The sequence below is a fragment of the Alosa sapidissima genome, chromosome 13, assembly GCF_018492685.1.
Source record: "Alosa sapidissima isolate fAloSap1 chromosome 13, fAloSap1.pri, whole genome shotgun sequence".
Taxonomy (NCBI): domain Eukaryota; kingdom Metazoa; phylum Chordata; class Actinopteri; order Clupeiformes; family Clupeidae; genus Alosa; species Alosa sapidissima.
Genome location: NC_055969.1, coordinates 20,065,353 through 20,079,415, shown reverse-complemented (window position 1 = coordinate 20,079,415; position 14,063 = coordinate 20,065,353). Strand labels below are relative to the sequence as shown.

The 14,063-nt window shown below is 45.4% G+C and overlaps 1 protein-coding gene across 1 annotated transcript; it reads left to right on the top strand.

The window, feature by feature from the left end:
* The first annotated feature begins 3,703 nt into the window (after positions 1 to 3,703).
* tmem174 (transmembrane protein 174) lies at positions 3,704 to 8,027 on the top strand. The gene is made up of 3 exons (XM_042058682.1): positions 3,704 to 4,026; positions 4,445 to 5,248; positions 7,356 to 8,027. The coding sequence occupies exons 2-3, from the start codon at positions 4,527 to 4,529 to the stop codon at positions 7,483 to 7,485; spliced, it is 852 nt and encodes a 283-aa protein (XP_041914616.1). The 5' UTR covers positions 3,704 to 4,026; positions 4,445 to 4,526; the 3' UTR covers positions 7,486 to 8,027.
* The last annotated feature ends 6,036 nt before the right edge of the window (positions 8,028 to 14,063 follow it).

Below are 14,063 nucleotides of genomic sequence, written 5' to 3'. Positions count from 1 at the left end.
GTGTGACTGAATATACATGTTTATAACTGCTTTGTTTACCAAAGTGATTGCGTGTGTGTGTGTGTGTAGGTCTGGCTGTAGTATTGAAATGGGACCATCGCCCTCACGCTCACCGCCACCTCTCTGTGAGCCCTTCCTCAGGGGTACTGCTTTGCTTCTTTTATTTATTATTTTTTTTTATTAATTTATTTATTTGTTCCAGCTCACATGAAACCGCCGCCCACCAGGAAGCGCTTTATGTGGTCGTCATGGTCCCCATTAAAGAGGAGAGACCAAGGAGCTTCTCCTGGGGCTCTTGTCTTTGTCTTCAAGAATAAGAATATGGCATCTGGGCGCAGGGATCTTTTTTCAGCCAAGATTTTGGTCAAGAGGACTAATGAGCACAAACACAGAGGAAATGGGAACCAGGAGAAATGAGAACCGGGATAAAGAGGAGAGTCAGAGTAGGAGTGGAATATCAGAGTGAGAGGGGTGGGGGGGGGGGGGGGGCTGTTACCTTTGACACGATGAATCATCGGTCCCAGGAGGACAGAGCCAACCCAACTCAGCACATCATTTCAGTGCAGTTGAGAAAGCAGACACACACACACACACACACACACACGCACACATACATACATACATAAGAATACACACATACATACGTCATGCAAACACAAACACAGACACGCTTGCGGTAAACTCACCCCAGCCATCCAGTGAAAAAAAGCACACTCCAGTAAACAAACATTCATTGCCCTGATCACTCACTCACACACACACACACACACACACACACACAAACACTGATTCCACCACCACCACTCAAAGCTCCCTATCTGTGAACGCACACATGCACTGACACACACTGCGGAAATGTTCCCATCATAAATATTTGGACTTGGTCTTAATTGAAAGAGTCTGTCCGACTCCACCGCTGGATTGTTCATTTAAACACACTCTCTGTGGCGTCCATTTCCTTCACATATCCCTCGGTGCCGTCTTTCCGACAGGACGGGGTCAGTCAGAACAAAACTGCTCTTGGTATATTGGTAGTCGGCACAGCACTGCCCTCTAGAACAGTGGGCACAGCTCTGTGTTCTAGAATAGTGGCCACAGCTTGATGCTCCAGAATAGAACAGTGGACACAGCATGATACTCTAGAACAGTGGACAAAGCTTAATGCTCTTGAACAGAGGGCAAAGCTTTATTTTCTAGAACAGTGGGCACACAGCTGGATGCTTTAGAACAGTGAGCAGAGCGTGATGTATTAGAACAGTGGGCAAAGCCTGATGCTCTTGAACAGAGGGCAAAACTTTATGCTCTAGAACAGTGGGTACAGCTGGTGCTTTAGAACAGTGGGCACAGCTGGTGCTCTAGAACAGTGGGCACAGGTTGATCCGCTAGAACAATGGCCACAGCTTGATGCTCTAGAACTAATGGCGCAGCTTGATGCTCTAGAGCAGTCAGCACAGCGTGGTGTTTTAGAACAGTCGGCACAGCTCTGTGGAACACAAAGTACCAGCAGGCACTGCGTATCCTGGCTTGGCCCCAAAGCTGCAACTAATGATTATTTTTACAATTCAAAAATCTGTTGATTATTTTTTTTTTAGATTAGTTGTTTGGTCAATAAAATGTCAGGAAATGGTGGAAAAAATGTTTTAAATGGTTAATTCAATAATTGACAGCTAATCGATTACTTGATTAAGTGTTGCTGCCCTTTCTGGCACTGTGCAGTGTTATGACATCCCATTTTATTCTTTTAGCTTTCATCCAAAGGGACTTACGTTTGAGGTACACCAGCCACACCTCAGTAAGTTAGAAGAACTTTGAAGTGAGCGCAAATGACTACTAAAAGAGAAGACAGAAGACATGCACCGTAAGTATGTTGGGCATGTCCATGGTGTCGGTGGAAGGTTAGCCTGGCACGGCTTCATCACCGTCTATTCAGTACTTAGCTGGACTTGTGTCAGAATGGCATGATTGGCTTTGACCAACAGCTGACTCTAACCTCTATAGTCTGCGTTAGTTTGTTATGGCTTGCAGCTGCACCCTTTTGGTTAGTTTGGCAACTTTATGCTTTAGAACAGTGGGCACAGCTGGATGCTTTAGAACAGTGGGCACAGCTGGTGCTTTAGAACAGTGGGTACAGCTGGTGTTCTAGAACAGTGGGCACAGCTGGTGCTTTAGAACAGTGGGTACAGCTGGTGCTCTAGAACAGTGGGCACAGCTGGTGCTCTAGAACAGTGGGCACAGGTTGATCATCTAGAACATGGCTGCACCCTTGTGGTTAGTTTGGCCTGACTTGAACCTGTACAGTGATAGATGTTGGGATGTGGCTTGATTCTGTGAAGTGTTAGTTAGCTTGGCATGACCTGGGCTGGCAATACACTGCTTGGCATGGTGGCACGCTCATGCAGTGGCCTAATGGTGCCCTGTTCAGTGTCATGGAGCCTGGCACATCTCAGGTTATGTGTGTGTGTGTGTGTGTGTGTGTGTGTGTGTGTGTGTGTGTGTGTGTGTGGCCAAGCTTGGCAGAGCCCTGCTGCATACTGCTGTTTGCAGTATGTGCTGTGTGTGTGTGTCTGTCTGTGTTTGTGTGTGGGCATGTGGTTTTGCTATTTCTATGGTAAACATGCAGTCAACATGGATGGAATCAGTGGATGAATGCTTACAAACAGCAGGTGTGTGTGTGTGTGTGTGTGTGCGTGTGTGTGTGTGTATGTGTGTGGGCACGCGGGCGGGCACACGTGATTGTTTGAACTGTGATTGGCATTCTTTGTTTTTTGAGCATACAGGGTCACTGTTCTTCAAACTTTTCTAGGCTAATGCATCTGGAGTGGGTTTTAGTGCATACACATTCGTTGCGTGGGTGTGTTTGTGAGTAGAAAAATATTTGTGGACCTGTTTTTACTCATTCGTCCATATAGCTCCCCACCCCCAAGTGTGCGTGTGTGTGTTGTTTGTCTCCCCTGTGCCTCTGAAATGGCGAGTGGCACCACACCTCTGTTCAGTGGCCGTGCTACACGCGATTCACACCGCGTGTGCTTTTACACATGCGAGCGCGGGTCTCCAGGGAAGCCGGCAGACTGCTTAAGCATGCGCCATAAAAACATGTTTGCATGTCTGCGTGTTGGCAACTTGATGTGTTTGCGTTACAGGATAAATTATCAATGAGAGTAGGTGTGTTTTACGCCATAGATAAACATGATTCAATGGTAACTCAGAATTGTAGACATATGACATGCAGTTTGAATAATAATACATTTTCAAGACAAAATTGTAGACTGGCTTTAGTCATTTATTTGAGTGTATGTGTGTGTGTATTTGGGGGGTCCCTAATGTTTATTTATTCCACATGCATATAGCCTACCTGCTCAGATATAGCATCACATACGCCTAAGGGCAATACTAGCTAAGTGTACAACACCACTCTGAGATGGACTGGTGTTTAACTGTGAGGATGGGCTTGACTGCGCAGTCTCCAGACTTTCCTCTGTTAATTTGTGTCAGGCGATTCCGCGCCATGGAAGTAAAGTAGTATCAGGCAGGGACGCCGCTGTTCTCCCCAGCTCTGCTCTGCTCCGCTCTGCGTGTAAAAGTGTTGAGTCTGCGTGTGAGGCGGCACCTCCCGCCCTCTCTCGCCTCTCGCACTTCCTTCCACATCTCCCTGCCTTTTCATCTCTCTGGCTCTCTCTGTTCGCAGCCAAAGCCCGTCGCGCACTCTCGGTGACACGTTATTGCGTGATCCCGGCGTGTTTTTAAAAGCCTCTCCGCCTGACGTGCGAGAACGATTGTTTAACTGTTGCACTGTGGGCTCGCGGTGATAAGTTATGTATAACAGAGCGGCTTGAGACGCGGCGGTGTGAAATGATATTTGACAAGATGGATTGCGTTCCATGGTCTCTGCGTGCGTGCGTACCTCTCCCTCTCTCCTGCCTGCCCTCCTGCACTCCTCGCGCGCACAGGCATCGCACAATCCAGTCAGCGCGCTCCAGCGCACCTTTCTCCTACTCTCCATGAACGAACGGTGTGTGCTCACGAGAGGTAATTATTGACGCAGGCGCCGCCGCATTTGGAATTTTACTCATCTGACACGGTCCATTGAGCTTTACCAAACATTTGGCTTGCCTTGCATATTTGAAAATGCGTCCATTGCAGCGCACCTAGCTTAAAAGTCAGAAGGTCAGTCTGATAGACTTTTATGAACAAGGGTTGGAAATTACTTACTTCTAAGACGTCTGGAACCTTTTAGCCTTAGGTATATAAAAAAAACTGGACCTAATTACAATTGGCCAAGCACCAAGCACATGTCCCTTCATGCCTTGAGTGAGTTTTAAGGTACAATGATTGATGAAAGTGTTGAGCAGGTGTATACACAGCCAAGGACTTGCAGTTAACATTTAACCAGGCCTCTGAACTGCCACCTTAGCAGACACACTGAATGTTTCTCAATCCCCTGCAGAACTGGTCTGGTCAAACGCCCTCCCCCACAACTACACTACTGATCCAACTACACCTGAGGGGAACACGAAGGAGCCGCTGCAATGAAACACTTCAGACTGAAGAACCTGTGGAAAGCCATGACCGTAGGACAGGCTGGTGGGGCGATTGAAGCGGACGCCAGTGGGGGTCAGTCCAGCCCAGACTCAAGCCCCAGCCGTCGGCCAGACCCTGTTGACCTGGGCTTCACCGTAGTGACCTCGCTGCCCGGTCCTCCTCGGGGCCAGTTGGACGGCAGCGTGTCGGACCGGGACAAGACTGGAGCCACGCTGCTGTTCTCGGGCGTCTTCTTGGGTCTGGTGGGCATGACCTTCACGGCCATGGGCTGGATCAATTACGAGGAGAGCCGCGCTTTCGAGTGGACGCAGTTCCTGGGGCCCGTGCTGCTCTCGGTCGGGGCCACGTTCGTCTTTATTAGCATCTGCAAGTTCCGGATGATCTCCTGCCTGGCCTGCGGTCAGCAGGAGGACGATGGTGGCAGTGACGGCAGAGGAGCCGAGGACGACAGCGAGCTGTCACGCAACCAATCCTTTGTCTTCGCGGGCATCAACCAGCCAATCACGTTGCACCGCGCCACTGTGGTCCAGTACATCCCACCCCCCTACGCGTCTGTCACGCAGGAGCCGGGTGTCCTCAGCGGTCAGCTCCCGCAGGGCTCCGCCCACAGTCCGCCGCAGTACTACAGCGTGTGCCCGCTAGAGCGTCCAGCTCAAAGCCGCAGTGCCAGCCTCGTGCCCAGCGCCCCGTCCAGCCGGCGGGAAAGCAGGTACCTGCCACCCCACTCTCTCCTCAAACACACACTCCTCAAACACACACTGCTCTATCACACTCCTCAAACACACACTGCTCTAACACACTCCTCAAACACACACTCCTCAAACACACACTCCTCAAACACACACTGCTCTATCACACTCCTCAAACACACACTGCTCTAACACACTCCTCAAACACACACTCCTCAAACACACACTGCTCTAACACACTCCTCAAACACACACTGCTCTAACACACTCCTCAAACACACACTGCTCTATCACACACTCCTCAAACACACACTCCTCAAACACACACTGCTCTATCACACACTCCTCAAACACACACTGCTCTAACACACACTCCTCAAACACACACTGCTCTATCACACACTGCTCTAACACACACTCCTTAAACACACACTGCTCTAACACACACTCCTCTAGCACACACTCCTCTAGCACACACTCCTCAAACACACACTCCTCAAACACAAACTTCTCACACACACACACACACACACTTGTTTTTACCAGCTGGGGCACAGCGTTGCTACCGAGACCGGAGCCTGGGACACTGTGTTCAGCTCCCCCAGGACAAAAACTATGTCATGAAATAAGGTGCATTTTTTTAAGGATGGACTGATAGCCTATAGAGGTCTTACATTAAGCCATACATCAAGCTTGGGAGTTCAGTAGTCACTGTTGAGCTTCTTGACAATAATGAGTGTAGCGAAGGTTCAATGACTTATATTATGTTGCGTTATATTAAAGCAACACCAAAGAGTTTTTTCTACCTTATAATAATGTTTCCAAAATCGTTTCAGTGGTTCATCAACTCGTAACAGGATGAACGGTACTTCTGCATTTGCTTCGCGGCCCTCTATCGGCTATAACCGCACTATGTAAGTTTGCCAGATCGGGTAGCGGATCTGTAGTTCGATGGAATGACACATAAGAAACTACAAATGTGACTTGCATCTGATGTCGCAATATATCGTACTTTCATAAAATCATGCAACATATTCTACCTTGTCTGTGGACATTGTTATTTCCAAAGCCAGTGCTGGATAAACAAATAGTGCGTGCGACAGAGGAAAAGTTCTTTGGTGTTGCTTTAAAATAACTTTCAGAGTGAGATGGGTGAGTGCGTAGTCGTAAGGTTTAATGGTGTCCTGGGAGATAGTGGGGTAGCTGATGTAACAGCCATCACTGGTACCATCTTCACTTTGAGGTCTTGCCCAGCATTAAAGGTGTAGTGTGTGATTGTCAAACATTAGAGGTGTAGTGTGTGATTCTGATACAATTTGTTTTATCAGTGCTTTAGCTGTCTGTTGAGTGTTTGCACCAAATAAAACTGTGGTGTTTGTACAAAGCCCTGGTTACACTTTTCAAGCAAACAAAGACGCCAACAAAAGTGTCTCAGACAGAGCCATAAATAACCCCAGCCAATCATCTCAGCAACAGGGGAGGGCGGGCTGTAATTTGTTGGGCTGTTGTGCTCACACTTTGGGATACACAAAGCGAGTTGCACACAGTACCTTTAAGGTGTATTATTATTCGATTTTTAAAAAGTGTTTGTACTGGCTCTCAGAATCCTCCTCCAGAGCAATCTTTAACTTCCTGGTTAATACTGGACCGGCCTCAGCCAATGATTGTAGGGGGAGTCAGTTCAGATGAGGGCCACATGGAAATCTCCATACTGTACATTTAGCATGTACTATCCAGACAGTGGATGTGCATGAATTGAACTTAGCAGGTGATTGTGTATAAATTGAATAGCATATGGCTTAGCAGGTGATTGTGTATGAATTGAATAGCATATGAATTAGCAGATGACTGTGTATGAATTGAATAGCATATGATGTTGCAGGTGATTGTGTATGAATTGAATAGCATATGACGTAGCAGGTGACTGTGTATGAATTGAATAGCATATGATGTTGCAGGTGACTGTGTATGAATTGAATAGCATATGGCGTAGCAGGTGACTGTGTATGAATTGAATAGCATATGACGTAGCAGGTGACTGTGTATGAACTGAATAGCATATGGCGTAGCAGGTGATTGTGCTTTGATGAAGTGTCTGGGTACTGATGTTGCTCTCATGTGCTCCAGGAATCCCACAGGGAGAGAGGAGGAAGAGGAGGAAAAGAATGAGGCTTATGATGAAGAGGCTTTGGACTGTGTCTCTCCACCAGCTTATGAAGATCTCTACCCATCTCTGCCCAATGACAATCACACCTAAGCTTTTTGCTCAACAAATGAATACTAATATACTGTATGTTTTATATATATTTATATATGCAGTATATTTGATATGCTCCAACCACAAAGGAATGGTGACTCCAAACTATTTTTACCTTTGTGTGTGCTGGTGGACCGTGAGGTCCTGTGCAGTTGCACAAGTTCATTGACATGCAGAGTGCCTTGTCTAATGATATACCAACCGTGATTAAGAATCCCATGGCTGAGGCACTGCCCATTGGCACCCATACTGCACTTTGAACTTCAAACTGCTTCCTTTACTGTTTGAAAGTTTATAAATAGAGTGTTTGAAAGCACTAACACAAATGACTGCTGCATATTAACTTTAAATGAGACTGATGGCTGTGGTTTAGTACAGGGGCAATGTGTGTTGGTGTTGGAGCATTTTCACCAATTTTAAGGTCTGGAGCAATAGTGTTCTTGGATGCCCGAAATGAAAATATTTCAAATAGCCTACTACAAGAATTCCCAAAATATTAATTAATATAAGAAATTGTGATTAAAATGTCTCTCCAAAATCTATTGCGTTTAATGCATCATTTTTTTTAGATCTGACAATAAAAGTTCAGAGACAGAGAGAATAGCAGGCTACACATATTTATTTCTGACATCAAAAACGCTATCTTAGCTCAGTGCACTTTTAACTATAACGCCGAGATGTCAAGCAATATCGTCCAGTAGCTTATAACAACTCCCTGTAATAACGCTGACAGTGGACACTGTGATAATTTGTGATAAGAAAAATGACCTTGTCTTTATTTTGATAAGAAGTGGTCTGATAGTAATTCACCGCTCCAGATACGCAGCCTACACCGGGGACCCAGATGCCGAGTGGCCGAGGCAGAGTGCACTCCTCCGGGCATAGGCTACACGGGCTCCGGCTGCACGCAAATGTTACGCAGACCACAGGGGGGCGGAAATAGTGAGGGAATCGATGAGACGGAGCTGGGCAAGAAGAAAAACATTTTAAAACTAAGAGGAGAAAAGTGCGCCTTAAACGACCAGTGAATTATTTAAATAGGCCTATGAAGTATGTTATTACATAATGCGATTAACTTAATTTAAAATTCTGTTCTACAATTATACCATAAAGTGTATTTTCTGTCTAATTGTTAAAATCAGGCTATTTGATAAAGAAAATATATTCTTCCTACGTGGTTTACTGCTTGTTAATCATACATAATCATATGTCTAAAAATGTGTGTGTGTATGTGTGTGCGTGTGTGTTTTTAGAAACAATATAGACAATTAACAAGCAATTACAAAATATTATCGAGGTCATCTGACATTTCTATGACTTTAGAATGGTATAGCACACTATGCCCCATTTCCAAACATCTTGGCCAATGCAATCCATAAACTATGTGACTAAAGTTCAATGCTGATTTCAGATTATATTTGTTAGGACATTTCAAAGAGGCAAGGTGTATCGTGAGGATTGATATACGTCTCCAAGGTATATATACCTAGGGGAGACAGGCGCCTATATAGGCTAGACATTGTCATCGGTCTCTTGAATGTTGCAAAGTTGCACTCGCGCAGTTAAGTCCCCAAAGAAGCAGGCGTCATGGGTTATTGTTTTATTTATGCTATCCCGCTGCTGACAGGGATGGAAAAAGCTTCTGAATTACGAATGAGTCCAAATAATTAGCTAAACGGGTTTTAATTATTGCACTTTCTTTGTATATGTTGAGGAAGTTTGATATAGCCTAACAAATGCGTTTAAAACCAAATTTGACTAACAACGTTTCCCAATAATGACGGGTAGCCTAGCCTATGTTAACACATGTAGTTTTATAACTGTCTAAATCTCATGTAGCCTAGGCTAATCATTCAAATGTATTTTTTTTCTTCTGTGGCGTGCAGTTAAAAATCAAAGTATTCATTCCGGCTGTCTTCCCCCAATGAATAATGTAGGCTACTTAAGCCCGAGTACCCTGGTCTATAACGTGTATTTTTGTCTTGGTTATGTGATAAATTATCTTATCGATGGTTTATATTTGATAAGACGATGTTTATTTGCTGAAATGAAATACATTGCTACTATTTAAATAAGCGTGGCGAGAGGTACCCACGGCTAGAGGGTCCACCTTTACTGTTAATTTAGTTTTTATAGGTCAAGCCGGGCACGACCGTTTCTCTTATCCTCTGTGCTGTTAATCCATCTTTTATCTAAATAAACGTATGTCCTTAATGGAAATCACCATATGGCTTTATTAATGAAATTGAAATTTCTTCTTAGGGGTCTGTTTTGAAAGCTGTTGCCTGATCTCGATTAAGAGCGAAGCACCGTTTGTTTCCTTTGGCTGAAACTGACCAAATAGACTCTTATTTATTGATTTATGAAACGGACTAGCTGGGATAGCTTACCACTTACAACATGAAAGTAGGCATACCCTTCGAAAGTGTGCTGTACGTTCCCACCGAAAAAAGAGAGGAGTTGACAAGTGCAAATTCTTTATTTCGAAAACAATTTTAAACAGTATGCTATAACTGGTGCGCCATGCCTTTGTGCAGAAACCGCAGGCCAATGTGACTCCCATTAATTTCACAGCGCCATAAAGCGCGGGTGGCCGACAAGCCTCATTATAGGAGCACAGCGCGGCCTTTGCGCCGGTTTATGAAGGCATTACGGAGCACGTCAAACGTTTAAACAAGTCCAAATGAGAGAGAGAACGAGAAGAAAGCGTACAACGATTAACCACAATTCTCATGACAGCGGCCGTATCGACAGGCGATTAATTAGAAGGTACTTCCTAAACTCAGCCGGTCTGTATTGTAATGATGAAGCCACGGGGTGAAACGGGTAATGAAGAACAGCAGGGTTTTTATTGTAAACACCTGACTGCCAGACACCTCAGGACTCAATATAATAATAATAATAATAATAATAATAATAATAATAATATGCCTAAAACATACCTATCGACTCACTGCTATCTAAAACTGATGGTTGATGTCATATGAGGTTAGCTTTAACACTGTGGCCCTCTGAACGCAATGCGACCCAGTAAAACTGTGCCATCCTCGCCGGAGGCAGGGCCAAGACTCCTCAGGTCAGCGCCGATTGTATGTCGTGCCATGGTATTTTGCTTTTTATCTAGTTCCCCCTCCTGACTGAGTGTCAATGCGTGTTGAAGGGGACATGCGTGCGGTGCCTTACAGTTTGGCATCTCAACCTTACCCATTAGTGAGTAGAAAAAGCCATTATTGGTTTCTCGTGTAGGACTACCACACACACACACACACTGTCAAATAAATAGAATTGTGAACGGATCTGCCTATTTAGGAGCAATTATGTTTCTTTGATGACGTTTCTATCTTAGTCTTGACATCACTCGTTGCTATTTTTAGCCGCCTCCCGCACCTCGCGCTGTCATAGGAATAATCCGTTCCTGACGCGGAGTGAGGGCGAGGATCCCGACGCTGTGGTGGGCTCGTCGGGTGACGCGTTCCATTGCCCCGCCAAAAGCCCAGGACGGGGAGAGAGAAGGACAAATGGCTTCCACGTTTGCAGGGCAAGGCAACGCCATGGAGGAAAGCCGAGGAGGACTTTGTTGTTTATGAAAAACACGTGAAACCAATCAAATCTAAATTATCTTCCTGTTACCCCAGCTTTTGTTGTTAGCCGTGAAAGTCGCCCTGCTAGGGGTACCGCCACCCAACGAGAGGAACGGGTGGGTGTCGGGAACGAGGACACACACACACACACACACACTTGTCTATTTACAGCATGACGTATGGACAGCCCACACATCAACACACATGAGAGTTGCCATGTCAATGCATGTAACAGTACACACACACACACACACACACACACATACATACACTGAGTAGGCTACACTCAGTTTGGTGTGTGCCTTCACGAAAAACAAAAGGGACTATTTTGCATAGGCTATAGCCTATCTAGTTCAGCTTTGTTTTATTTATGCCTCATTGAAAACGTGTGTTGACTCACACCCTGATTCACATGTGAGTACAGTCTCTAAACACACACACACACACACACACACAGAGAGAGAGAGAGAGAGAGAGAGAGAGAGAGAGAGAGAGACAAACTCTTTAGGGCACATCCGACAGTAAAGCCCAGGGTGATGAGATCAATATGTCGGACAGGAAATGAGTCTCAGACTCTGTTGTGTGCTGGAGCGCATTTACATTCAGTTCCTCAGTCACCACACATACACACACATAGGGCCTACACACACACACGCACACTGTATAACACACACGCTGTATAACACACCATTTCATCAAAATATACTAAAACACACACACACACACACACACACACACACATTAAAGAACACACCATTTCACTGACAAAATACACTAAAACATACATACATACATACATACATACATACATATACACACACACACACACACACACACAAGAACAAACACTGTGAGGATGACTGCTGTGAAATACAACTCATTTACAGACAATATATCACACAGAAAGCTTTACGCGCACACACACACACACACACACACACAGAGGCAAACATGCTTGTAACGTTCACATGGGGAATGCCACTACCTCTGGACTGTGTGAGCTCTGACTGCGGGAGTGTTGAGATGGATTCGTCCACGAGGCCTTCATCGGCCGTATGGCAAATCTATTAGCCGGCTGTGGACCATTACTCCCAGTGATGGACTTGGCCGGCCAGTCGCACCCAGCAGCCTGAGAAAGCCATTGGCCATGAGAAACTGTCCCCTCCGGAGCCACAATGGGTCCTCCTCAACACACTTTTATGGCCTCGCTCCAGAAGATTCATTCTCTGGCATCAGAGAGTCAGCAGGTGTTGCAGTCATTCAGTCCAAGAAGGAAAACACACCTCCCAGGCTGTTTCATTTGAGCTGGGATTTCAACAAAATTACTGCCTTTTAAATCATTAAAGTTTAGCAGTTATCCTCAAGTAATTTGTCACAGTAACTTTTCTAAGCTAGTGTTTCAGTGTCTCATTTTACAAGAAAGATTTGTTTAACTAGTAAAAATATCAGTCAGTCAAGTTAATTCAGTAGTGATGGCACTGATGTTTGTCAACTAAAAATGTAATTTGATTTAAATAATGTTTCCTATTTAGCCTAAACCAAGATGGTGGCTGATGATACACCTGGCCCAGAGCTGGTCCTGATGTCGTGAGAGTCTGACCAATCAGTCTCCCAGCTGGCCCTGCTATGGTAAGTCTTACCAATCAGACTCATATATGTCTGTAACATATGAACCTGATGAGGAGATCCCTGTAAGTCTAACCTCTTAATTTTACAGTTACCAATTTTAATGTTACAACCTTTACAGCAAAACATCTCCCAGGGGCCTCCTCTAGCATGTAGAGTCGTAAAATACGACGTTATATCAATGAATATTCCGTCAGTCAATTCACTAGCTCCATGGCAACGAATCCCTTTTCGAGCGTGTCATTTCTGTGCTCCGTGGGGCAGTGTCTGACGTATGTCTTTTTTATATGGCGGAATTCTACTAATCTGTGCTTTAATGGAATGTCCTGTGGTTTAAGTGTATCAGTGACAGTGCGATGGTGTCCCTGACTTTAATAAAACAGTCAGCTCTTAATTGGGATCAGATGGCTGCGGGGATGATGTTAGCAGATGTCAAACGGTGTCTGGAAAAATGGGCCGGGCCGAGCTGAGCCGAGGCTGCACAATCCCAACGGTTCTGACAGCTATCTGGCTCCACGGTGGTCCACTGCCGACGCACCATCCACCAGAGGAGCTGAATTATAGAGCTGGAGAGAGAAGCTCTCTCTCTCTCTCTCTCTCTCTTTCTCTCTCTCTCTCTCTCTCTCTCTCTTTCTCTCTCTTTCTCTCTTTCTCTCGTATGTCTTTTTCTCACTCATATACTCACAGTGCCTGCTGTTGCTATACACACACACACACCAACACCACCATCGACAACGAAAACATCCCCAAAACTATGTGTGTATAACACACACACTCACACACACACACACACACACACCACGAGAGAACGAGAGAGCTGAAGGCTATCTCAGATGGATTTAGTGTGGGCAGTTTAAAGAAAGTAAAAGAGCCAGAGGACAGGCTCTGCACTGTAACTCTGTCAGATTTACGAGCTTTAATGAGTATGAAACAAAGACCCCCCCCCCCCTTTCTCTCTCTCTGGATGTGTGTGGGTGACACAGACAGCACATGTGAAAATATATGCACTTCTGTGTGTATGTGTGTGTGTCTGTGTGTGTGTGTGTGTGTGTGTGTGTGTGTGTGTTTGTAAGTGTTCTTTAAGTACATCACTTTTTCTCAGCACACACACACACAACCACCACTACCCCCCACCCCCCATCAGGCAGACACAGTTGTGTTTGTGTGTGTGTGTGTGTGTGTGTGTGTGTGTGTGTGCCAGGAGATTGTATTCATCTGAAGCAGCCTTGCACTGTGAAGCTATTAGAATTACATTGAAACTATACTACCTTCTTGTCATCACACTGTTCTACTGCCCCCACCCCTTCACCCTGCACCACCTCCCACCCCATCACTCTTTGGGGCAGTAGAGTGGGGAGCTGGGATATTTTG